Source organism: Neophocaena asiaeorientalis, unplaced genomic scaffold, assembly GCF_003031525.2.
Source record: "Neophocaena asiaeorientalis asiaeorientalis breed wild unplaced genomic scaffold, Neophocaena_asiaeorientalis_V1.1 scaffold119, whole genome shotgun sequence".
NCBI lineage: Eukaryota > Metazoa > Chordata > Mammalia > Artiodactyla > Phocoenidae > Neophocaena > Neophocaena asiaeorientalis.
In genome coordinates this window covers 6,765,861-6,793,005 of record NW_020175821.1, presented here as the reverse complement: position 1 = coordinate 6,793,005, position 27,145 = coordinate 6,765,861, and the positions used below count along the sequence as shown (strand labels likewise).

At 36.4% G+C, this 27,145-nt stretch overlaps 1 protein-coding gene across 3 annotated transcripts in view; it reads left to right on the top strand.

The window, feature by feature from the left end:
• CDIN1 (CDAN1 interacting nuclease 1) overlaps positions 1-27,145 on the top strand; it is a 226,770-nt gene that overhangs the window by 111,232 nt on the left and 88,393 nt on the right. For all 3 annotated transcript variants that reach the window (XR_003001457.1, XR_003001456.1, XM_024732632.1), the window contains exons 9-10: positions 2,459-2,524; positions 3,133-3,238. Coding sequence is in view for 1 of the 3 variants with exons in the window: in XM_024732632.1 (XP_024588400.1) it covers positions 2,459-2,524; positions 3,133-3,238 (172 nt within the window). In the remaining 2 variants the exon portion in view is untranslated. The remainder of the gene's footprint in view (positions 1-2,458; positions 2,525-3,132; positions 3,239-27,145) is intronic.

The following is a 27,145-nucleotide window of genomic DNA, read 5'->3' as shown; positions in this document are numbered from 1 at the left end:
GGGCAGTGAATAGGCCCGGGATTTGGGAGACGGGCACATGCACAATGAGACAAGGGAATGAACAAAGAAGGAGGCAGAAGGGAAGTCATGTGGGATGATGACCGAGCCATAACCTCGAGATCCTAGAGTTGGAACCCTGACCCACCCAATGGTCAACCAAATTTTAAATCCATACCCAATGGTTTGGATAATGATCTAATGGTAAGAAATCTTTGAAGGTCTGGGAGCCAGGAAAGGAGCATAATGCAAAGGCCAGGAAATCAGGTCAGATGGATGGGGCTGACCTTAAAAATCTCCTGGGACCTAGACCAGGTGAGCAAGGCCACCTGTTCATAAATGCTACTTCCTATACTTGCACTCTCATCTTCTCTGAACTTTGCCAAGTTGTACCCTCCTCCTTTGTTAGGAAATCTAGGTTGAAAGAGATAGTGTGAAGATCGAAACAAGGCAGGTAAGGCAGTGAGGGTTTAGAAAATAAACAGAGAAGATACCCAATACATAATAGCATAGTACTTCCAATATGTGGAATAACCTCTTTAAAAAAAAAAAAAGCGTAATATCTCGTGGTGACACAGACTCCTAGAAGCTGTCTTTTGAGTACAGTTACTATTGAATCAACTTCATATTGAGAGGGAGGGAGGTGGGGGGGTGGCATGGAGAAAGCATATGAATACTCTTGTACTTTGAGGTTCTCCACAGAAAGATGGAAAGATTTCCTAGCCTCACCTGATGTTTATCTTCAGGAAATGTAAATTGTAGGTATTGTGGTAGTAATTTTGGCGCAGTGAACAAGAGTGTAGCATCTGCCTTTTAAGGGATTTTAGTGTGTGCGTTTGGATTGCTTGGTGACCTTTGAAATTTTGTTTTGCGCTGCTGTCGGAAATATCATTTTTCTTTCTGAAACAGATTTGAACATCTGCAAAGGTTGATCAAGCTAGGATAATTTTAATAAAATATTAATCTCTTTTTTAATGTCAACCCAGCTTTTAAAACTGTTCATCAGCTACCTGAAACATCAGCTCAAGGCAGTTGGGTTGATTTAATAAATGCCTTTTCCGTTAAACATTCTTGTAGCCAGAATGCATTTAGAGGATAGAAATTTTTTCAGTCTTGTTCATCCACAGTTCAGTTTTCCAAATTCTCTTGTTTTTAAAGTAAGATTAATTTTATTTCCTTATTTCAACAGTTAACTTAGAATTTTTTATATTTCAAGCAGGGGAGATTGTTTCAAATTCTAGCATCAGTCCTTCAAAATTTGGATAAAGGATAACAACTGTAACCAAATTTAATTTAAATATCTAGTTTAAATATGTGTCTTGTCATTTAAAGGTTATTTACGTTTAAAATGCTGACCTTTCAGGATGTACACAGGAGTGTTCTAAAACAGAGTTTCTGAACATTGGCCATGAAACCACTGTCTTGGCCTGACAAATGGATTGGAAATAAGCTACCCAACAACTGAGAATGGGCCATTAATTTTAATCAAAGGTGATGCAGGAAGGCGAATGGGATGCATGACAATGTCAACAGCCCAGTAGGTGTTAAGAGACCACACAGCCTTCCTTGTTACTTGGTTGGGCCATTAGTTGAGGTTGGGTGAAGACAGAAAGCCATGTCTGGAATTGAATGACCAGGTCACTCCAAAATCTAACAGAGAACTGCTCATTTCAGAATCACATTGTAATGTCTTTAGAAGTCAAGGACAGCGTTTAGAAAATATTGGAGGACTTTTTTTTTTTTTTTTTAACCAAGGACCTAGGTAGTTTTTTCCAACTTTGTCAAGCACTCTGTTTTCCTGCCTCCTTTCCTCCTGAATGGCTCATTGATATTTACAGAGGATCAAGAAATCGAACAGACTTAGAAAAAAATCTCAAAGCCTGTTTGCTTTTCAGAATTACATATTGTTAGTTGTAAAACTTTGGTAAATGCCAGAAACAATAGCCGACCAAAGGTATTAAGCAGGGTAATTAATTCTCTGTGGGGATCTCACTGTCCTTGTCTCTTTCTTATGTTCTTGTATGTAGGAATAGTTTCACTAATTGAAACTAAACTTTCTTAATTGCTTTAATGAAAGCATTTGTTTTATAAAGGCCAATGTCAATATTGGCTTGATAACATTAGTGATATTCATGGTGGTCGAAGCCTTTTCTTTTAATCAGTAAGTATACTTCATTATTTTGAGTATCTTCAATTATAAGAAAGGTAGTGTATGACAGCTTGAATTAATGATGTTTATAATAAAGACATAAAAATGCAGAAGGGACAAAGAGGCATTTTTATATCTATGCTTCCAGTTTGTTATGAAAGTTCATTTATTCCTACACAGCATTGCATATATAAGAATGATATGTATGACTGCATTAGTAATTTTTACACATTTTTAAGGAAGAAAAGCAATTATATTGCTGTCTTGTTAATGGAATACTGTGATAAGTAATAGTATTTGTTCATCCTGTAGATGAAGATCAGCTCCGTGCAAAGGGTTATGACAAAACACCAGACTTTATTTTACAAGTACCCGTTGGTAAGTCCTTAAACTCTGCTATGCATTTGTTTATAGAGAAAAGGGATGTGTTTTTCCCATAGCTTTGCAAAATTGTGTTAATGTTATTAGCAAATGTTACCAGAGAATCTAGATTAGCTTGATAATTTTGTATCTAAAAGTGTGAAATAATTGCAAAAGATTATTTTAAAATAGCAGAAAATTATAGGTTTAGAAGAAACCTATGCCTTAAAAACTTTTATTTATATTTGAGAAATAAACATGTGTTCTAAAGACATTTTGGTTACCATTTTCAAGTCATTTCTCTAAGTACCGAATTTTTAACATAGGGTTCTATTGAAAAACCAGGCTCACTTGGTTTGCTTTCACATTACTTGTCAACTTATACAGGCAGTCTCAGAATAGGAGAGAGACTTTTGTAAATGACGAAAATAAAAGGGATGTGATTGTAGCATAAATGTTCCTTGTTACGAACATGTACGATGTGTTGTTTTATAATTACATCCATAGATGATGGTGAGGGCTAAGCCTCTGTTCATGAACGTGAAGCATAGAGAGACCCAGACAGAGTTCAAAAATTTCAATTTTCCCTTCCCTTTGCTCTATATTAGTAATGCTTTGTCCCTTAGCTGTAGAAGGGCACATAATTCACTGGATTGAAAGCAAAGCCTCATTTGGTGATGAATGTAGCCACCACGCCTACCTGCATGACCAGTTCTGGAGCTACTGGAATAGGTAAGACCCATTATTTTTCTCTTAAGATAAACGATACTCAGCAGAAATCTCATTAGAAAAAAATATTTTGTTTAGCTGGTAAAAATGCTAGTAGCCTTTGTTTCTAGTAAATACCGAGACTTGATTAATGTATTCGTTTCAGGTAATTTCAACTTCTTTGCTTTCATAATGTAGCTTCATTTTTTAAAACGAAAAATCTCTGCCTAATGTCAAAATTAGTGTAGACGCCATTTTCCATTTCACAGTGATGATATTGGTGTCACTTAAAATATGAAAAATAGGATGTGATATATATTATGATATTGACACTGACTTTTATCCTCTTGATGTGGAAGTTATGCTTTCTGTCAGATCTTAAAAAAATATTTTATCCTCAACTCTCTGAGGAAAGTATCCAAACGATATGAAAGATCAAAACAAATTACCTTCCAGTGGTAGAAAATAGTTTACCTACCAACTTCAACCAACATTCCCAAAGGCATGGAGATCTCAGTGGTTAAGAAAAGGATGGTGTTGGAGGAGGGGGGAGGATGCCATATTACTGAGTACCCACCATGTGTCTGGGCTTGCAGATTATCTCAGTTAATACTCACAAGAAAGTTACGTTTATTCCCATTTTACAGACAACTAAACTGATACTCAGAGAAAACGTAACTATGGGTACAACTAGTTATCATGCATTGTCTTTCTCACGTCTAAATCTGTGCTACTTTTAGCACAACTCTATTGTAATTTACAGTACAACTGTTGAAACTTTGGCCTTTGCTATTATTGGAGTCCCAAGCTTTCCCACCACATATTTTTTACCCCTTAGATCAGAAGGTGGGTCAAGGGGTAACCTTTCTAGATTAACTGTGTTCCTTGGTCACTGGCCAACTGTAAGAATACAATAATAAGATGACATTGGTCCGATCATTAAGGAGAGAGACAGTAGCATCTGTGGACAGTAGTCTTACCCTGGAAAAAAACAGTGACAGCCTACAGAATTTGGCATTATATTGTTACTCAGCTTTACAAAAGGCCAGTGGACCTCTCCCGTAGCAGATGTGCTAAACTAAGCCCACTTTTTGCCATGGTAACAATGATGATGACAAAATGCTAAATGTAATGGCTTTCTTGATTTTCTTGTGTAATTGTGCATAGCATCCGAGCTTTACTTTACAGGGATGGAGGAGGAAAGTGCAAAATGTTTTAGAAATCAATGCTGCTTCAGCGTTTCCTGTCTTTTATTCAGCCATTATTCAAATCAGCAGTAATGTGACAAATTGAATTTCAGATTTTTAGCAATTTTATGATGAGTTTGAAATAGTAAAGAAAGCATCATTTTTGATATTATAGGGAAAGCAATGACAAGAAAATTAAATTGCATAAGTTTAGGTTGCTAAGGCATTTTTTAAAAACTGGTAAGCTCAATCATTATGCATTGAGACTGTCTCCCCACGTTGGTACTGATCAAGCCTTTTATGAGAAACAATTAGAATTTGAATCCCAAATAGTAGAGCTTACTTGAAAATTCCAAAGGCACATCTTCATTCTAAAACAACTCAACTGTTGTTTGAACGTCTACTCTGTGCTTAGCCCTCCCCATTTTAGAGGCTGATTAAATAATCAAGTCACGCGTATGGTAGACCTATGGATTATTCACATGGCCGGAGGGGCATTTGAGCAATGGATAACTTAATAGTTTGACTTGGACTGGCTTTTGGATTATTGTGTTGCCTGCTGCTGTTTGAAATTTTAATGATGTTTTATTTACACTACTGTTGACTTACATTCCCTAAACACATTGTTTGAATGTATACCAGCTAAGTGGACATAGTTCATTTAGGGCATGTTGTGTGGTAAGGGAAAGCCAGCCTTAGTTTTGAGTGTTCCAGATCATTCAAGGGGGGAGTGCTCTGCACAAAAGTCACTAGTTCACAAAATGTCTGCAGAGAGGCCAAGAAATGCAGATCATGCTGACATTCGATATGGAACATAGAGGCATTTACTTGGATATAGAATTTTGGTTGTAATAATGATAGACTTATCAGTGATGAGGCATTTTGACAGAAGGAGAACTTAGCGCAGTTATGAAAGTTTGGGATCCTACTTTTTTTATATTTTGCCTCGACACAACTCACACAGCATTAGCTAAAATTCATCAGAGTAGGAAGAAATCTTTCCCACTTATAGGTAGCCTTTCAAGGAGGCTGTTGGTTGGCATTTGGGTTAATTGCTTTATTTGTATGATAAGCCTCTAGTCAACATAAGAACTGTTTTCTAGTGTCACACTATTTTTCTTTTTTTCTTCTAGTTTTATTGAGATATAATTGCTATATAGCACTATGTAAGTTTAAGGTATACAGCATAATGATTTGACTTACAGACATGAAATGAAAAAATTGTCACATTATTTTTAGATTAAACATTGGATTTTATGATAGGACTGTTCAATGTTTGTGGAATCATAATCTTGTCTAAGCCTATTTTTCCACATAAATAACTACAGAGCCCCTATATTTTAGTTTAATATTTCTCTAAGAGTTTTCTTTTTATGTAAATTAGTATTCTTACTTAGCCTTTCAGCAGCTCCCAGTCACACCTTCCCTCTTTATTAAAACATGCTCTTTTTATGGCTTCCAAAAGATATTCTTCTGGGTTTCTTCCCCACACACCAGCAACGTACTCTGTCTCCTTTGCTATCTCTTCTTCCTCTTCCCAGCTCTAGGCTGGAAGGCCCTGGAACTCAGGGCTCACACTCCTCCCTCTTCTGTCTACATTCTTCCTGGGTGTTCCCTGGAAGAGCTCACCAGAGACTGTGGCTTTATATTCCATCTCTGTGCTGCCATTTCCTAATTTTTACCCTCAGCCCTAAGGTTCCCCCTGAGTATACATTTGTTCATCTATCCAGCTGGCTACTCAGTATCTTCTCCTGGTTATCTAATAGGTATCTCAGACTTTACATGTCCAAAATTTAACCCTTGACTTTCTTCCTCAAGCTTGTTTCTCCCCCATTTCCTCCCAAGCTCAACTAGTGGCACCACAATATCTCCAAATCCTCAACCCCGAGTATCATCACCAATCCATCAGCAAGTCCATTCAGCCCTACCTTCACCACGTCTCAAATTGTGCCTTGTATCACCACCCCACCTGCTGCCGCCTCAGTGTCTGTAAGCATCTCCTCGACTATTCCTGTAGCTTCCAAACTGGTCTCCTTGCACTCCTGTGGTCAGTGTTTCATACCCCAGCCAAACAGACTCTTGGAAAACATAAATCAGATTGGGCCACTTCCCACCACATTTAAAATAAAATCCAAACTCTTTACCGTGACATTCAGAGCCCCGCATGATCTGCCTCTCACCACCCCCAATTCTGTCCGCACCTGCCCCTCTCCCCTCACCTAAGGTTCTCTCTGTCTCTTATACTTCCTTGGCCACGCTGGCTTTCTCTGTCTTCCCTGAATCTACACTGCTTGTTTCTGCTTCAAGACCCTCACTCTGGCTAATCCTTCTGCTTGGAACTGTCTTCACTTGGATCTCCACATAGCCTGCCCTTTATGACATTCAAGTGTCTGCTCAAATTTCCCCTCCTCAGGGGGGCCTTCCCTAACCACCCACTCAGTCATCCTCTCTTCTCACTCGGCTCTACTTTTCTTCATAATACTTACTCCTGAGTAAGTGAATGTCTGAGTGAATGAATAGACAGTAGTTGGAAACATTTATACAAACACCAATTTACTTGGTTTGAAAGAGCTTTACCTTTTATATTGCTATTTCTAATTACTACACATAGGGTGCAGTTCATTCCTTTGTAATCAAAGCTTCAAGAATTTTCTCCAGCTTAATTGACCTCAAACAAATTTAAATTTTGCAATGTAGTCACCTTCCCTAAAATCAGATATTGAGTACAGAACATAAGCTGCCTTTTCGGCAAGTGGGCCCTCATCCCAGGTACGATCTTGATTAAAGAACGCCTCAGAACTCTTCCAGTTCTGTGGAGTTAAAAGAATGCCTCTGAGAAGCAGCATTTGAACCATAACATAGCCCCAAATTATATAGGGCTATGTATACAATTGTATAGAAAATGCATATATATTTACATATATCTTTATATATATATATCTCGTATACTTAGGGCTATATATATACAAATTGTATAAAAAAATATTTCCTTATGCAGTTGGAAACAAAAAATACCTTCTCGTCCTACTCGTCTAGTCAAAAGGTGGGTTCTTTGACACTTTGACCTACATTACTAAGTTTATTTTCTTATTGAGATGGTGACAGGTAAAGAAGAAACTAATTCTACGATGTGAGGCCAGAATATACATGGGTTCTAACTTGTGGCCTTTCAAAGAAGCAGGAGCAGACACCCTGTGCTCACTTCAGTGGTTGGAGGTAAAGTGGGTGTGTTTGGATGAAAATACTGATGACTCTAAATTACAAAGAACCACATGCAACCATACAGCGCATGAACAACGCCCAACAGCACTGAGTCAAGAACGTGGAAATCTCAGCTGTTAAGTTCAGCCCTGTCATCTGCCATTCTGGGCACGTTCTGACACACTGTCATCAGTGGAATCTATTTAAAACTAAAGTGCACTTGGTAGACATACCTCTCTCCTTCTGTCAAAGAAGATCTAAGCTTACTGACTGGAAAGAATAAGGCAAAATTTTGTTTGAGCGTGATTTTCCAGTTTAGTTATCCTTGATGTAACGGGAGGAACCTATCCCGTTCCTGGGCTTGAATCCAGGCTGGGCCACTCTCTGGTCCCATGACTGGGAGCAACTTGCTTAATGTCCCTGAGCCTTTGTTTTTTCCTCCGCACAATGAGGTTGATAACACCTTCTTCACCATATTGTTGTGCAGAGCAGTTATTTAATACATATAAAGCACTTTCACAGCACTTGGCAGTCAACAGATACACTCTCCTCTGTCTCTTTTTCCTGTGTATCACTGTCTGATAGAATTTAGAAGTCTTCTGAGTAGATGTTTTAATTTCCTTCGTTGCCAGATAAACTCCTACTCGGCTAACGTCAGCACTCAGCTTGACTGACGTCTCTTTGGGAAACCTTCCTGCAGTTCACGATTGTGTTCAGTGCTCCTCCTGTGTTCTTCTAATAAGTTCATAGCATTTGTCAAATATTGTAATTGCTTGTTTACTTGCCACTCTCCTCCAGTTAATATATTGAGTTACGTCTTACCTATTTGTTTTATCCAACATCAAATGCCCAGAAGCTGGTGGAATGCCTGGCACATAGGTGCCAGTAGGTGATCAGTAGATATTTATTGAACAAATAAATATATGAATGGATTTCCTGATGCATAACAGACAACAACAGTTTGAATCAACCATTAAGGATTTTGTTAGACATTGTGACATTAAAACACAATAAGACCAAAATTTTTTCTTTGAGAATGCCGCTCTGAGGACGGTGAGAAAAATGCCTCATTTTTTTAGAGAACTTTTATAGACTTTTCAGGTGTATAGCCTATTGCAGATCTATGTCATGAAATATAGCATGTTTATTTACATAGAGTTTTAAAATAGAAAATAACCGATAAGTGGCAAATGCATTTTATGAAGTTTTTTAGGCAAGTATTTTTAATCTTATATTGATTATTTGCTTTCACAAAACTTTAGCAAGGTCTCTTGTTTGATATTTGCCATGGAATGCCTTGAAAATCCTGAGCAGAAGCTATTCTCTAGTTTCTTTAGGGCTGCGTAAAACTGGGCCCACCTTAACACTTGGGGGCCTGGGACAAGAGTGTGATTGGATGCCTATATACAATGTGCCCAAATATTTAAGGTTGTGTATCAAGTTAACAGGCAGTAAATAAAATCTGTTTTATCCTGCATGAAGATCTGGGAGTTCAGATTTGCATGAAGAATTCCTGGACTTCTCGGAGATCCAGGCTGCATATGGCAGTGTAGGAATAGGTGCCGCCACTGCACGGCCCATCTCCCTTTTCTTATCACCTTTGGCTCTGTCCTACACCTGGGAAGGTTTTAAGCACAGCCCAGCCTGTACATCCAAGCTCCATGTATTGATACCTTCAAACCTCTGCCCTTGGTCATCTCTCAGGCCAGAGGTGCACACTCTGGTGGTCTGCCCTCTTATCAAGCAGGCAGGCCCTGAGAGTGGTCTCAGGACTATTTGATCAGGAAGTTCTGAGGTCCCTGATAACATGGAGTGTGACTTAGAAAGGTATTGGAGGGAACAGACATCAGGTGAAGATGTCCCCTGTGCTCTGCAGACTCCTCACCCCATGGGCTGCAATACAACCAGAAGAGGCCAGAGCAGAATCCTCTAAAGTTTGGGTCCAGGCCATGGACCCCTCTTGACTGGGACTAAAGGTATCAAAGGAAGCAAGTATATTTGTCTTCCAAAGTCATTTCTTGTGCTGATGTTAGGATATGAGGGGAGATGAGCACCAGAGGAAATATGGGCTTGATCACATTGATGTCTCACTGAAAAGATGGAAGAGCTGAGTTCCATCTGTGGGATTTTTGAACCTTTGGCTCCAGAGAGTCTACACTCCTAGAGGCAATGGTAAGCTAATACCTTCTACCACAAGAATCGATTTGACTTTAGTTCTTACCTCTAAGTATTTTTTAAAGATTGGTTATTGACTCAATGGTTTAGTGATTGCTTTCTCTGGGTTTCTCTGGGCTGTGCTAACTTGAGAGGTGAGGCATTTAGAATGGGGCTGCCAAGCAGTTAGAGTTAAGGGGAGGATGTCCAAAAGTTTTTCCTGTATGAAGGTACTTCCAGGAAGCCTGCAATTAACCAAATCACAGATTTCCAGTTATTTCAGTCTTGTTAACAACAAGGCTGATCACATCTGTCTTAGGTTGGAGAATGTGCCTCAGCTATAGAAGCTCTTGCAAACCTTCAGTTACAGCAGCCTCAGAAGGCACTGCTGCCGTATACTAACAAGCAGTCATCACCAGCAACAAGAGACAGATTGACTAATAATTAGCAAATGCACTGGAGAGGGCCTCTCTGAAGGTAAAAATATAATAATTTGCTTTTCCATCTCTTACGGTGGTGCTGGTTGTGAGATACTGATATCTCATTGTTCCAGAGAAATACTTGACACTGTTATTAGCTGGAGTGACCTAGAAATATTTTAAAAGGACAAAGGAAGTATCTTCTGTGTAGATAGTACTTCTATGAGTTCTCATAATGGTTAAGTACCATTTTCTTCTGCATTTGGAGTATGAATAGCAAGAACTTTGCCCACCACAGAATTCATATTTTCTGCCATTGTTAATTGTTTTCAATGTTGACTTTAAATACAAAACTGAATGAGGAATAGAAATGTTGTCTTAGGCCGTTGAAGTGGTATTTGCAATAAAGAGATAGTGGTTGAGAAAACTGGAATGAGTTAATCATGGATTAAAGGGAAAGAAAATAGGCTGATAAGGAAATGTCAGTGAATCACAGTTTCTCAGAAAGATGTCTATCTGATATTACCTTCAAGCATATACAAGATTTTTTTTAGTTGGGGAGGGATGGTGCCTATTGACCAGTTTCCCAATTCCAGGGGAGAATTGTTGAAAGCATAACTCTTCTTGCTGAGCTATTATGACAGAGTTAATATGAATCACATATGTTTCAGAAGTATTACCACAAATCAGACCAAGAAGCAAATGATTGGGTGTCCATTCTAAGGATGGAAACACAACCGTTATGATTGTCCAGAGAGAGTAAGAGAAAAATAAAGGAAGTGACTCAGGAGCACAGTTAGAGTCAGGAGCCCAAGGATACAGAGTTCATTTTTGAAATTAATTTTGGAATAATGGAGATCAGGTTGAAATTGCTGCTAAAAGGGCTTGGGGTTTAGGGCAGTGATTCTCAAACTTCACATGTATTAAAATCACATGGTTGGAACTTTTTAAATATTGATGTGAGATTCATCCCCGGAGAACTGATTTAATTGGTGTGTGGTGGAGCCTGGACCTTAAGAGGTTTTTTTTGTTTCGTTTTGAGAACTTCTAATGATGACGTTGACCTGCATCAAGTTGAAGTCCACTTCTTTACATGGCCTTCATTTGCCAGCTAGCCCCAGCATTCCTAGCCTAGATGCTTCCACATAGAGTCTTCATAAGAAAAAGAAGAGTTTTATTGAGGAATACTGGTTCAGATCAGCAAACACTTCACAGACACTTGTTAGTCACGGCATCTGGCCTCTGCCTTTGAGGGCTTCATAGTGAGGACTGAGGCAGTAAATTGCAAAGACAGAACCTGAACCCAGGTCTCCCTCTGAACTCATACCCATGTACTTTCTGCTCCACCATGCAGCTTAATGTCAGTCATAGTGATAAATCTGTTATAAGAGGCTACTTACTCTGTCAGTTAATGCAGGGATCGTCAACGCCTGGGCCATGGACCAGTACCGGTCCGTGACCTGTTAGGAGGTAAGCGGCAGGAGGTGCTGCGGTGAGCAAGCGAGCGAAGCTTCATCTATATTTACAGCCGCTCCCCATCACTCGCATTACCACCTGAGCTCTGCCTCCTGTTAGCGTTATGGTGAAGTGTCTAATTATTTCATTATATATTGCAATGTAATAGTAACAGAAATAAAGTGCTCAATAAATGTAATGCACTTGAATCATCCCGAAACCATCCCCCCGCAACCCTGGTCCTTGGAAAAACTGTCTTCCACGAAACTGGTCCCTGGTGCCAAAAAGGTGGGGGACCGCTCACTTAATGGGTTTGCTAAGCTGAAGCTAAAAACCTCTCCAGCATATGAGGTGTAGATATTCACCTTCATGTGGTTCAAGAAAATGGGCCAGACGTTCTCTGTTGCTCTCCTTATTGTATATTCAAAATGCACATCTGTAGGATTAATATAAAATCCTGTCAGATATACATACCTATGCACCCAGAACATAACAACCCCTAAATTGTTGTATTTGAAATCTACAGAATCAGAGTTTTTTTATATATGGTACAGAAAAAAGTAAGCATGTAAAAAGTCTGTTTTAATAAGTAATGGTGTTTTTAAAAACAGCTTTAATGAGATATAATCGACATACAATATACTGCACATATTTAAAGTACATAATTTGACAAGTTTAACATACGTATAAACTCGTAAAATTATCACCATGACAAAGAGAGTGACAAAGATACCTACCACCTCTACAAGTTCCTTGTACCCCTTTAGAATCCTTCTTCTCAATCCCTTCAGTTGTCTCTGCACCCAGGCAACCACTGATCTACTTTCTGTCACTATTCATTAGTTTACATTTTCTGTTTTCTGTAAATGGAATCAATCAGCATATACTCTTTTGTCTGGCTTTTTTTTTTTTTACTCAATGTAACTATTTCATTATTCATCCATGTTGTTGAACATATCAAGAGTTCATTTTTTTCATTGCTGGCAAGTATTCAATTGTGTGGCTGTCCCACTGTTTGTTTATCCATTCACTTGCGGATAGACATTTAAGTTGTTTCTAGTTCTGGCTATTAGTAATAAAGTTTCCATGAACAGTCATGTAAAAATCTTGTATGGTTTCATTTCCCTCGGGCAAATACATAGGAACAAAATAGTTGGGACATTTGGTAAGTGGATTTTTACCTTTTTCAAAGTGATTAAACTGTTTTCCAAAGTGGTTGTACCATTTTATGTTCCCATCAGCAGTTTATGGGAGTTCCAGGTGCTCCCTTCGGTCAGTCTTTTTAACTTCAAACTTCCTAATAGTTGTGTAATAGTGTCTCAGTGTGATTTTAGTTTTTCTGTAATGACAAATGATATTGAGAATCTTTTCATATGTTTATTTTTTATCTATTTGTCTCCTTTGGAGAAGCGTCTGTTCAAATCTTCGGTTCATTTTTTAGTTGAATTGTTTTCTTATTATTGAGTTTTGGTAGGTTTAAAAAATATCATGGATTTAAGTCCTTTATCAGATATATGGTCAGATATGAAATATTGTCTTCCAGTCTGTGGCTTGTCTTTTCATTCTCTTAACAGTGGCTTTCAAAATCAGAAGTTTTTAATTTTAATGAAGTCCAGTTTACCAGATTTTTTCTTTTATTATGCCTTTGATGTCATATCTAAGAAATCTTACAGATTTAAAGACTTAAAGAAATCACAGAGATTTTACCCTTGTTTTCTTCTAAAAGATTTATAATTATATATTTACATTTAGGTCTAGCACCCATTTTCAGTTAATTTTTATGTATGGCGTGATGTATGGCTTGAAGTTTATTTTCTTGGATATGGATATCCAGTTGTGCCAGAACCATTTGTTGAAAAGCCTATCCTTTCTCCCCTAAATAGTCTTTACACATATGTCAAAAGTCAATTAATCATATATGTATGGGCCTTTTTCTGAATTCCCTATTTTGTTCTGTTGGCCAATTTGTCTGTCTTTATACTAATTCTACACTGTATTGATTACTATAACATAATTTTGAAAACAGGTAGTGTTAGTCCTCCAACTTCATTTCTCTTTTTCAAGTCTTTTTTGTCTATTTTTGGTCCTTTGCATTACCATATGAATTTTAGAATCAACTTATAAATTCCTAAAAAAATCTGCTGGACTTCTGATTGGCATCACATTGAGTTTATAGATCAATTTGGAACCCTATGTATTTTATATTTCTTTATTCTATAGGAAGTGATTTTTTTTTGTTTCTATTTCCAATTTATCATGTTAAAATAGAGGAATACATTTGATTTGGTGTATTGATCTTGCATTGTGCAAGTGGGTAAAACTCATTTATTAATACTTTACGTATTTGGTAGATGCCATAGGATCTTCTATATAGACAACCATGTTGTTTATGAATAAAGACAGTTTGCTTCCTTTTTCAATTTGGATGCTTTTTTTTTTTTTTAAACTGCACTGCCTAGAATCTCGTATACAAAGGTGAATAGTGGTGAATGTGTACACCTTGTTCCTGGTCTTGGGGGAAAGGCATTTAATCTTTTACCATTAAGAATAATATTAGCTATAGGTTTTTGTAGATGCCTTTTAGGTTTGAGGAAACTCCCTCTATTCCTAGTTTGCGGAGAGTTTTTATCAAAATAGGTGTTGGATTTTGTCAAAATGTTTTTTCTGCATCTATTAAGATGATCATATGGATTTTTTTTTTTTTTTTTTTTTTTTGCGGTATGCGGGCCTCTCACCGCTGTGGCCTCTCCCATTGCGGAGCACAGGCTCCGGACGCGCAGGCCCAGCTGCCATGGCTCACGGGCCCAGCCGCTCCGCGGCATGTGGGATCCACCTGGACTAGGGCACGAACCCGTGTCCCCCGCATCGGCAGGCGGACTCTCAACCACTGCGCCACCAGGGAAGCCCCTGGATATTTTTTAATTAATTGATTAATATGGTGAATTACAGTGATTGATTCTTGAATGTTATACCAACCTTGCATCCTGGGATAAACCCCACTTGGTCATGAAGCAATATCCTTTTTATATTTTGTTATATTTGATTTGCTAAAAATTTGTTAAGAATTTTTGCATCTGCATTCATGAGTGAGATTGGTCTGTGATTTGCTTCTCCTTCTAAACTTTTTGTCTGGTTTTGGTATTAGACTAATGGTGGCCTTGTAGTATGAGTTGGGAAGTATTCCCTTATCCTCAGTTTTCTGGAAAGTTTGTGTAGAATTGTTACTACTTCTTCATTAACTACTGGGTAGAATTTCCCAGTCAAATGATCTGGGGCTATTCTTTTGTGGGAAGATTTTAAACTACAAAATTGATTTATTTAATAGATGCAGGGATTCAGGTTATCTATTTTTTTCTTGAGTGAACTTTGATACTTTGTGTCTTTTAAAGAGTTTATTCATTTTATTTAAGCTGTGGAATATATTAACATAAACGTATTCAAAATACTCCCATATTCTTTTAATATCTGTAGAATCTATAGTGATGTCACCTTTTTCATTCCTGATATTGATAATTTTGTCCACTTTTCCAGATCAGTCTGCCTAGAGGTTTATCAATTTTACTGGTCTTCTGAAAGAACCAATATTTCATTTTATTGACTTTTTCCTGTTGGTTTTCTTTGTCATTGATTTTTAATCTGTATTATTTATTTATTTGTTTAGTTCAGTTTCATTTGCTCTTCTTTGTCTAGTTTCCTAAGGTGGAAGCCTGAGGTTATTGATTTGAAACCATTCTTTCTTCCCAATATAGGCAGTTTAGTGTTGTACATTTGCCTCAAAGTACTGCTATAGCTGTATTACACAAAATGTTATATGTTGTATTTTTTTTTTTTATTTGGTTCCAAATACTTTCTGATTTTTATTTTTATTTCTTCTTTGACCCACAGGCTATTTAGAAGCATGCTGTTTTGTTCCCAAATAGTTGGAACTTGTTCACATAGCTTTCTGTTATTGATTTCTAATTTAATTCCATTGAGGTCAGAAACAAACTTGAATCCTTTTAAAATTACTGAGACTTGTTTTATGACAAAGTCTTTAACTGCCTGGTCTTCCCATGCCCCCAGCTCCATCTCCTCAACTCTGAGAAGGTTCTTCCTCCCAGCATTGCCTCCTGGAAACTCTCTCCAGGCGGCAAGCTGGGGAAATGAAAGTACTCACTTCTTTTGTTTTCCATCATTCAGGGGTCACTGTCCCTCACTGCTTGCTATCTGTTGTTATCTATTTTGCTTTTTAGTTATTTCCAGCAGGAGGATAAATACAGTCCCTGTCACCTCATCTTGGATCCAAGTAGATGTCCTCTCAATTATGGTTTTTAACACGTAATTTAACGTACTATAAACCAGTTTGTCTTGTTTAACATTAACCTTGTAATCTTACTTATGCTGCATTAGACTTCATTGTCATCCTAAACAAATTTTCTTAAGCATTAACTATGAGAGAGTACTGTTCAAACCTTCAAGTTTATTTCTTTTGATATCTCTCTTTCAAATAGACATCCATATAGTCTCTCCTTCTCCCAGGCTTCTGAGAGTTGGAATGGGATTTTCAGTCACTACTTTTTGCCCAGGAAAAGGAAGGCTTGTCATATCGTTAAGGCCAAAAAGTGGATAATAAGCTTATGGTTGTTAGAAAGCAGCTTTCTTTGGTCATCTTCTGACAGCACTCACTAAGGGCTTCTGCTGCCTCTTAGACTAAAATAAAGCTAGCCATCTTTTGGTGAGATAGAACCCCGTTCACAGAAGTTATGGCTTTTCTCCCCCTCTATATGTAAGAGACACATTTTTTCCATTTTTGACCATCTTCTGCTATTACGTATCATTCAAGAATCTCCTGGGATGGGTGACTTTTACAGGTGATGAGGCTGCATTGCCCTAGTTTACCCTTGCTTATTCTCTTCCGACACATGTGGAGTATGGAAAATGAACCATGCATATAATTTTCATGTCTCATACTCTTCTCATAAAACAGAAATATATATGGATACATAATGGCCATGGTAAGCATCCTTTCCCTCTCATTGCTAATTGACCCTGGAAGTCATATTCTTGTGAAAATTAGACCTCCTATATGAATTCTGTTTATCCATTAACATGTCACTTATATTCGCTTATGTTTCTCTTTTTCTTGCTCTCTCCTTTATATTCTTAGTGTACTTTTATGATTTGTGTGAATTCTACTTTCTTGTTTTACTCCCTTCCCTTCCTGAATCACTTACATTGAGATGCTTCCTGTGTTTTGTTCACCCTTATTTTCTCATAAAGATTCTACCAACAAGGTACCTTGTTAACCCCTTCCTGCTTCTCCTTATTGCCATTTCCTTCCCTTTTGTTTCTGGCAACTTTGCTAATCATCACCACATCCCCATTTTAAATTCAGTCCTATAGCATCCCTGATAGCTCACTTCAAGTGATCATAAATTCAAAATTCATGCAAAATTCCTTTATTTAGAAAAGAGGATTTTTTAATTCAAAGCTCATCAACTTCTGTAAATATGAGGCTGTCACAGTTGTCCTTGATGGCTTTGGCTGTAATACTTTCAGAGCACTGTATATTGATTATGAAAATGGTGAAAATGAAGTCATTGGTTGTGTGCACAGGTCAGGTATATAAAACCATATTGGGCTTCCCTGGTTCCCAAAAAAAAAAAAAAAAAAAAAAAAACCATATTGAACTCAACACTAGAGCAAAATACTTGATCAGCCCCAATTGCCTTTCATTGTTTAATGCGAAATAAATATTTTTACCGCTATATATTTCTAATTCAGCACATTCTAGCAAAGTGGTCCATAAGTAGTAGGACAGATACATGACTGGATTCGGTAGATACTGAGTTCCTTCTATGTAGAGGCGGTATATTATGCATTTCAGAGTGTACAAAAATGAGCAAAACCTAACTTTGCCTTCAAGGAATTTAATTCAATCTAATAGGGAAACAACATGTACATAAATCACAAAAGTAGCCGACACTGAGCACCAACTATGTTCGAGGAACTGGTTTAAGCACTTATATGTATTATCCTCTTCAATCCACATAATAGTCCTATGAGGTTGATACTGGTATCTTATCCTCATTTCATATGAGAAAGTTGAGGCATAGAAAAGTTAAGTGCCCAGGTCAAGGTCATAGAGCTGGAAAGCCAGGGGAGATTTTCGAACAGAAGAGTGACATGATCAGGCCACTTTAGGATAGATATTCTGGTAGCAATGCTCAGGGTGGACAGAAGCAAGAAGTTGGGAAGAGGAACACAATTGCTATTCCAGTCACCCATATTGAAACACTCCATTAATTCCCAAATTATAATGGTGGCAGTGGAAATGGAAGGAGCCTGTGTAGACTTACAGAGATAAGAAAGAGTTTGGCAAGTAACTAAATGTTGTTGTATTGGGCAGTGCGGAACAGAGATAACTTTGAGGTTTTCTTAAGGAACTGAGAGTGGAAGATAACCTAGGTTAGTGATTACTTCAGTTGCGATGATTAGAAATGTCCAAAGGCAACTGGGTTATGGGATGGGAGTCCAAGTGATGGACCGGAGAAAGATTCATTTAGGACTCTCTGCAGTAGAAATAGGCAAAGTAGGTTCTCCCAGAAGGGGAGAGTAGAGAAACACCTAGTTTTATGGACAGGGAGAGAAAGAAGACAACTGTGTTATAATGACATCTATAATAAAGCCTAGAGAATTGATTAACAAGTATTACTCTTACAGTGAATATAATTATTTCTAAATTTACTGACTCTCAACCTTCATCTCTCACATTTAAACATTTATAAAGTAATTTTAGCCTAGTTGCATTGAATCTGATTATTTGGAGTATTGATAGTTAACGTCAGTTTCCATCATGAGTTATATGGGTTGAGAAAGTTGTATCAAAATGTAAGAACCCGGGGCTTTTAACAATCACACTTGAAAGAAACCTCGGGAGTTGCATTTGTCAAGCAGCTAGGAAAACCATTCATGCATTCCCCACGTCCAAAGCTCCACAGGCAGCCCAAACATGAAGAACTGAAAGGTCATTCTTCTTCCTGTGGTATGATGGTTTGTTGACATATTTTGACACACCAGTACAATGCTGAAAGGATCTGACCTTCCTGCAATACTGAGGGACTCAGGTCTGGACAGAGTACCTGACACTCATTGCATTGCTCTCTTTGCCTTTCTTCTCCTCCACAGATAAACTTACTCCTCAAACATGAAATGCTGCCTTCCCTCTAGAAATATTACAAATTTTAAGTGAACATAAGTTATGGCTTTTTAAATTTCTCAAGCTTTGTTTTTCCAGTTACCATCAAGCTGAAATCTTTACTTAGACCAATTCATGCTTTTAATTCAAATGAATTTGTTTTTCAAAATGATAAATGGGAATGGAGATTGTCAATGCTCGAAAGACTGACACTAAACAAATTAGGAGGTTTCTGTTCTGTTCTATGTTTTGTAGTCTTCACCTTTGTGATAGAAACCAATTTATTGGCGTTCACATGTTTGAGGATTACCTCTACAGTGCAAAATTAATGTACATACAGGTAAATCTTAAAGTAGTTGCCTCAGAGGTATATCATGTGTTAAGAGGTTGAAGAGTTAGGTGGAAACCAGAGAGCTGTCAAGAGAATTTTCTGTCATGTATAAAGGCATTCTGTGTTAGGATTGTGTACTGTGAAAAGGAGCTTTGACTAGTTACCCGTTTTATTTCTTAATGCAAAATCATGGTGATGTGGGGATGGAAAGAAAAATGTTTACCACTAATGAATTTCTAAAATATAAAAGTAATAAGCTAAGTACTTTTTAATCAGGAGCAGCTATTCAGAAAGATTTTCTTGCTGTCTCCACAGCTAGTAAATATAAAGTGGAATAATATTCTCTAAGCATTTAGATTGCACTTTGCAAAATGTAAAAAGTTTTATGTATTTGTCATAATATGGGGAAAAGAGTATTCGAGTATTTCAGTGATATTATTTCCAAATGTGATAACTGTCTGCCATATTAAGATACTTTTGTCCAAGATAAGTATTTTAGTGGCATGCCTAAAATTGAGACAGAAATTCTGAAGTACTTAATTGTTTCAAACTATTACCTATCTTGCATAAACTTTGAACTTTCCAGTAGCACCCTGAGCATCATATATCTTTGTTGGAATTGTTACCCTTTCTATTTTCTTCACCCTTTCAAAACCAGTCCCCAGTACTGACAGAGCACTTTCATCTCCTACCTAGGTTATCACCAGGCTTCAGCTCCAATTTCCAGATATTCCTCATTCAGGTTAGGCCTCTAAGTTTGTGTGTTCTGAGAACTGACAGCCCTGATCCTGATCTGCCTGCCCAGAGCCCAGTCATACAGGCTCCACTGTGCCAAAGTGTGGCCACACCCCACAACCCCTAGACCTTAACTTTCAGGATTTTATGTAATTTTCAATTGACACCTATATCTGACATTGCAGTTGTACTTCTCGTTGTAGAGTCTTTACATAGGAATAGTGAAAAACCTCTTTTCACTTAACTATTACATGGATTAATTTTACTTCACACTGACAGGTTTTCCTGCTGAAACTCAAGTGGTCAAATTCTTTTCTGTTTTCTCACTGTTCTCCATGAAACCTTGTGACCCCCGCATCCAGCATGCGGGTACACGCAGGTGTGCATGCACGCACGCGTACACACACACTCCCACAAATTGCTTTGAACACACAGCAAATCTATTTGAAATGACAGGGAAAGGGTTAAGTCCTGACAGTCCTTTTACTGGATTTATTAGTGACAATGTCCATACGCTTCTTTCCTTTGAATTCACCCCAGGTACACAGGCATAAATTAACCCGATTGTTTCTAATATTATACCGTTTTACAAACATCTTTTCCTCAGAAAGTACACCACAAAGTTCTGTTGTTTTGCTAAGTTCCTGGCCTTCTTTTATAAATTCTTAGTAAAATTTCTTTCACTGTGGTGAGGAAAAAAATATATCAATTATTTTAAAAAGCAATAATTCATTATAGTTGATCATAAATGTCAGGAAGCAAAGACCCAGCTGAAGCATTTTGTCACTAATCATGCTGTTTTTCGTCTAATTAGTTAATTTACATTTTACAAATTAAGGGTAAAATTCAGACAGAAGATAACATCATAGCTTTAACTGACCTATATTTGTATCTGCCAAATTTAAGTTAATTAGAAATGTAGATGCTGTTTGTTTTATCTGTCAGAAAAGCTCATCTTTTTTCTCAAAAAAAAAAAAAGTAGACACACTTTTTTTCCCCTCAGCATTTATCATCTAAATAATAGTCTTGCCAAGATGGCAGCCTCATAATAAACTCTTTTCAGTGGAGTGATGGGTAATGAAGCTTGCTTGTGAAGGCAGCGAAAAATGTTGTCTGGCCAAATGCATGAATATGATGGCTAGAGAATCAGTGGACTTTCTCAGTCATCAATCTTTTTAGTAGCCTCTTATACATCTGAATATTTTGATAGATGATCTAATAATTGAGTTATCTATCTTTCTAACTATTAGAGTTGCATAAAAATTATTCTCACATGCTACTGAATATTAAATGTATTAGGCATCCAGTAAATTTTTCATAAAAGGGCCAGAAGGTGAAAAATTTTTGTTATTCTATAAATACCTCTTAATATATTGAATGCTAAGCCCTCTGAAATTTTCCACTCTTAATTCCCTCTGTGAGAAGCAGATATATACTTAAAAAGGAGGACATGCCCACTGTAAGTAGGACATATAGTAGTTACTACAGCTAATGAAAAGTAAACCCTGATAACATATGGATGCAACTCAGTAGTGTAAAATGGAATGCCCTTGCTGGTCTAAAAAACTAGTGACACATTTGATGTGACACAAATTTTCCATACAAGAAGCACAGAGGATGTGGGTGCAAAGAGACTATGTGATTTTGATGTTTCCCTCATCTGGGGAGGAAGACGATCCTACCAAAAAGGGAAACTTGCACATCAGCTGCCTGCCTAGCATTTTACCTGATGACACCAAGCTACCCAAGAATTCTTTTAATGCATAAGTAGTTCTTTCCTTCCATATGGCTTTATATTATGTTTTGTTTTATCATACACCACTCTGACTTTTAAAAGCTTATCAACAACAAGTGTGCTTCACTGGGATTGAAAAGCAGCAAGGAAAATTGGCAGGAAACAGATCATTTACAAAGTAGGCTTTCCCCACCGCCCACCACCCCCACTTCTTCAAGGTGACCTTGCAGTGATGACTTCCCAGTAACCAACATTAAAATAGTTCTGCCCTGGAAGAGCAGGCATTTGTTTGCAGGTCTGAAGGGTTACCAATCCTGTGCATCTTGAAAGGCACTCAAACGAGCAGGGCCTTGTAAATTGGATTTCTATTAGCCGGACCTGATGATAGCTCTTCATCAGTGGAATGGGAGAAAGTGCTATCAATAGCTCCAGCTCTAAATATCTGGTTTTTTTTAATGCCACACTTATTTTTGGTCTCTCTCATCCAAAATGGTGATGAATGCTTGACTCACCAGAATTATTTAATTATTAATTAATTTAATAAAACCTTAAAATCTAGACAACAGCTATTTTTAAATGCTTTTCAACCTGTAAAGCATTTGGAACAAAAAATCAAAGACATAACGGTCAGAAACAAATATGGTAAAAATGTCTTAAACCTTGCTCTCCTCACAGTTCCCCACATTGATTTCAGCTCACAGTTGTGCTATTTATAAAAGTTTGGGATGACAGACTTTCTTTCTCTTCATTTTCTGCATTGAAAATGATAATTGAGAAGGATAATACCAATTGTGGAAATCTCTCAGTGGGTTACATCTGAGGAACTATTACTCTCTGGTAGTTTGATCTTTTCTTGGTTTTACGAATTTTGCTTTTATAATTTGAGGTTGGATAAAAGCTGGTGTTTATTTTTTGTAAGAGCTGTAGCTGGGAATTTTAAATTCTTAGATATCTATTTTAAATTATACATTTAAAACAATTTGAAATGACTGTATTGCGGAAGTTCCAGGGGAGGGAATAGTCTTTTCTTAATCAAAGTAGCAAACATCTGTGTTCTTTCTAGTCTGTCTTTTGATTAGCACGGCCTCATCCATCACTGGTCTTTGATATGAACACCAAGAAGTCACGTCCTTTTGTTTTAAATGATAAATATGCCTTTGTCATGAATACTCATAGGCAACCCAGGATTTACATCTGAATTGTCAAAGTGTAACTGCCCAGCTCCTGTGATGACTGACATTATTAGTGAAATAAAGAAGATTTTAATTTGTCATGGATAGGCCTTAGACGCTGACATTATGAGACTATGTGGGTTGTGTTGCTAGAAAAAGTTGTCCTTCCCCCACTATTTTTCTAAGATTTGTCATTTATCAACCAGAAGTAATCTGCCACAGGACGTTCTCTGTGAACATTTTGACTTCAGAGCCATTTAGGTTTTATTATTTAAGCTTGATAGCTCGTAGCTCTTATCAACACTAATACTTTGTGAAGTGGCAGGCTTCTGATGGTCAAACAATCAGTATTAAGATTTGTTCGGTCTGGCTGTTATTGCCAAAGACACTAATTTTTTAAACTTTAGCTTTATTACAAGGTTGGTGTCAATTATATTTTCCAAATAAGTTTCTTTGATCATCTTTGTCCAAACTCACATCTACTCAAATATAATTATATATGTGCTATTTATATAAATACACTGACAGACACATAATATCTACCTGTACAGTGTTGTGTTACTCACTAAAACCTTCGGGCTGTCAAGTTCAACTGTTGTATTCAACTCTTCTACTAAGAACTTAGGACCATTAAAATTAAAAATATCACGAAATCGATCTTCTCTCATCTGTAATGTAAAAGATTTCAGCTTATGTATTTTTGCCTTATTTATTTCTACATTATTAATAGACAAATATTTTGATTAAAGTTTTGTCTTAGGATAAGTGTTTAGAATGTTTCTTGTTGGTAAGGTAATAAGTTGGTAATAAGTTCGTTCTAATTTATGTATAAAAGACATTCTATGAAGATTTGGTATATTAACAGAAACTTCAACAGAAATTGCATTACCTTTTACAGGCTTTGACTTTGTAATTGCAACACAGCTAGTTTAAAAGCAGGTCCTCCTTAACTACTTTAAGAGAAGTTTTCATTTTTTCTTTTTCAACTGAATAGACTGGTTAGATTATCCAAAGCAATGTTTAACTTAGAATGTTGGGATTTATAAGAGAGTTAAGCTGTATGTTTTAGTTTAATTCAATCTCTCTCCATAAAATTCACTTTAAAATGGTTCCATCAATTATAACAGCCCCACTTAAACTGTGTTTTATTTGGGGTCATACTCCTCACCCCATAAATGCATTAATCTTAGGTTTTCTTTGTTTTATTGTGTCGAGACTGAAGTTGAGCAATTACTTTTCTAAACTATTTCTTGATTGCCAAATAAATACAGTTTAAGGCAAAAAAAAAAGTACTTGATTAGAAATGAACCACTATCATCTAGGGCTTTCCTTTTTTCTAATTTTTTTTGTTTTCTTTTTTTTTTCATTTCTTAGTATTTGTTAGGTCACCTGTTTCATGGAAAATGAAGTCTTATTCATGTTTGTTTCCCAACAGAAAACAATCCTTACCAACTCCAAAGCCCAACCCCTTACATTAATTGAGATTTTTATACTGTAATGTGTCTTGAGTTTTTGAGACCCTAAGGTTTTCACCCAACTTGAAGACAATGATGCCACTGAGCTTCTGTCCAGAGTTAATCAGCTGCAGAATTTGTAAACTGCACGTGTCAAAGTTGAAAATGTTAGCACTCTAATAGAAGCTTGAAAAGGTTAGATCTGATAAAAGCCGTCAGCAGTTAAAGGAAGTGATTTATGGGAATGTAATGACACAAAATGCCTCATTTATCACTCATATATAGATGGGTTAAGGTTCCCGTGTCATACTTTTAAAAACTTGACCACTTCGAATTGTCAAAATAGGTACTTAATTGCCCTTCATCCTTTTCATTTTGAACTTATTTCATTTGAGTTTGGTAATTTTATCTACGATCACTTTACTTTCATTGACTTCATGTGGTTCCGTTTAAAGTCATTCATATTTTGGATTTTCAAAAACTGTACATCACTGATCTTAGGCTTTCTGTTGCAAGGAAAGGCTAAGACAGCCTTATATATGTTAGTTTACATTTTTGTTTAACACGAATGCCATGGAGATATGTTAAAGTTTCATTTTGTCTTTTCTAACACTTGTAATTTTCATCAGCATTTTCTAATCCTCTAAATTTTCTATACATCTTTCCTTAAATAGTGCAACATGAATTTTTTAATTTTATTTTATTTATTTATTTATTTTAAGCAACATGAGGTTTTAAATGACAGAGCCATCAGTTCGTTTACCTCCTGGAAACTCAACTTAGTATTTAAGCTCCACACAAATTAAATTTAATGAAAACCTGCCTGTCTGGTTAAATGATCCTTTAAAAAAAAAAAAAAGATAAAAACAAAAGTTAAGAGACATGCCAATTTGTATTTCTTCCTCAGATTAATTAAAATACAATTCTCAATTATTTCTGTGTACATTCTAAGAAAAGTATTGGAATCCAATAAACTTGGAATTGCTAAACATCTGTTTGCTTATTTGATATCATTTAGTTTATGTATGAATACCTTAACACTATTAAATAAAAACTATTTTATAAATTGCCAATATATCAAAATAATCTTATAAAACACAAATTTTATAATGATTATTACAGTTTTAAACTCTTTAGTATGAAGGGTAAAATTGTTTAAGGGCTTCTTGGAAATTTTTCAGATCATTAAATATGGCAGAAGTGTCTGGGAGTTTCCGCCTTTGCCCCTCTATGGCCAAAAAATAAACTGGAAAACTTTGATAGTCTCAGTTGTCAGCCAAGTATTGCCCTTTCTTCAACAGGGACTTCCCAGGTTCAGTTTAAGAAGTCAGTGGAATTTCTTCAACAAGACAAATGCATGACAGTAAATGGGGAAGGGAGGAGCTGTCCTAGGAAGAGAAACTTAAAGACATCATAACCAAATGTAGTTGACCTTGTTGTACCTTGATTCCATCAAATGGACTAGAAAAATACATTTTTGAGACAGTCATTGAAAGTTGAGTATGGATTGGAGTGAATTCTTAACACCAAGAAATTACTGTTAATTTTGTTAGAGATGACAGAGTCATTGTGGTTATGTAAGAAAATGTCCATTTTTAAAAGAGATACATATGAGAATACGTAGGGGTGGAGTGACTTGCGGCCTAGGATTTCTCATAAAACGTGTCAGCAAAATAAATACATACGTTGAGTCAGGGAAATTTAAAATGGAGATACAGGATTTGCAAGATGGATATTTAGTAGGGGGGGGTTCTCTACTTTTCATGCATTTAAAAATTTTTGCAATCAAAGCCAAAAAACGTCAGGAAGATTGTTACATCAATCTTATCCAAAAGTATTGCTTTTTAATATAAAATTGTAATACCTAATATTTTCTTGATGCCAATCTTAATTTTAAAATCATAAGGTATAATCTAAAAATGTTTTTTTTAATCTGCAAAATTTATCCCCCGCAAAATTATCTAACTGGCTAACATCAAATCCAGTTACAGTACTTTAAATCAGTAGCAAACCTGAAATCTTCTAAGATGGAAAAGGGCTAAGAAATTCTGCATTTATTCAAAATATGACAGAAACCTATTAGCATACTTCTTTGTGCTCTGAAAAGTATGTAGCTCCTAAATGGCATTGCAAATCATTTTTGTTTAAATGTATAATTTCAGTCCTATATTTCTGACAACAGAATTTTAAAACATAAATAAGTTTTATATTTTGAGCTTTGTTTTTTATCATTGTTTAATAAAGCATCTTCTTGAGTTGCAAATATACTTTCCCAACTTAAATATTAAACAAAATGTATTTCTTTCTACATGCATCTTTGTTCAGAAAAAAATGTGTACAATTTAATTAAAATCTTAATTCTTCTATGATTTAAAAAATCTGTCTGTATTTACTTGGCTATCTTTAGACATGTATGCAGTATTTTTATCTTTAAACAACAACAGCAAAAACCCTGAATATCTCAGACTCTTAAAATATACCCTGAAGATCTCTCTTTTTTAAAAGAAAATGTATTCTTCATATGAATTTATTATTTACCCTATTTGTATTAAAGGATAGTTAACCAAATGTAGTTTTCTATTTTCGTAGATCATTTACATATATTAAGGCAACACAGGAAGCACCGTTTCAATTTGACCTTACAGAGATTAACCATTTTATTTGAAGGAGTTTTGTTGTTATTTTTTCAAATCAATGATTAGGAAAAATTCATATCATGTGTGTTTATATAATCATAGGAGTCAAAATTGTCTCAATCTATGAATCTTAATAGTTTGCTCTTGTAACAACTATGAGGAAATGTACTAAAATGCCTTAAATACAGAGCAAGAGAAAGAGAAAGCACAGTCTTTTAGCATATGATCTTTCAGTTGTTCACCAAAGGATAAAGAAGGCATTCAAGCATGGTTTC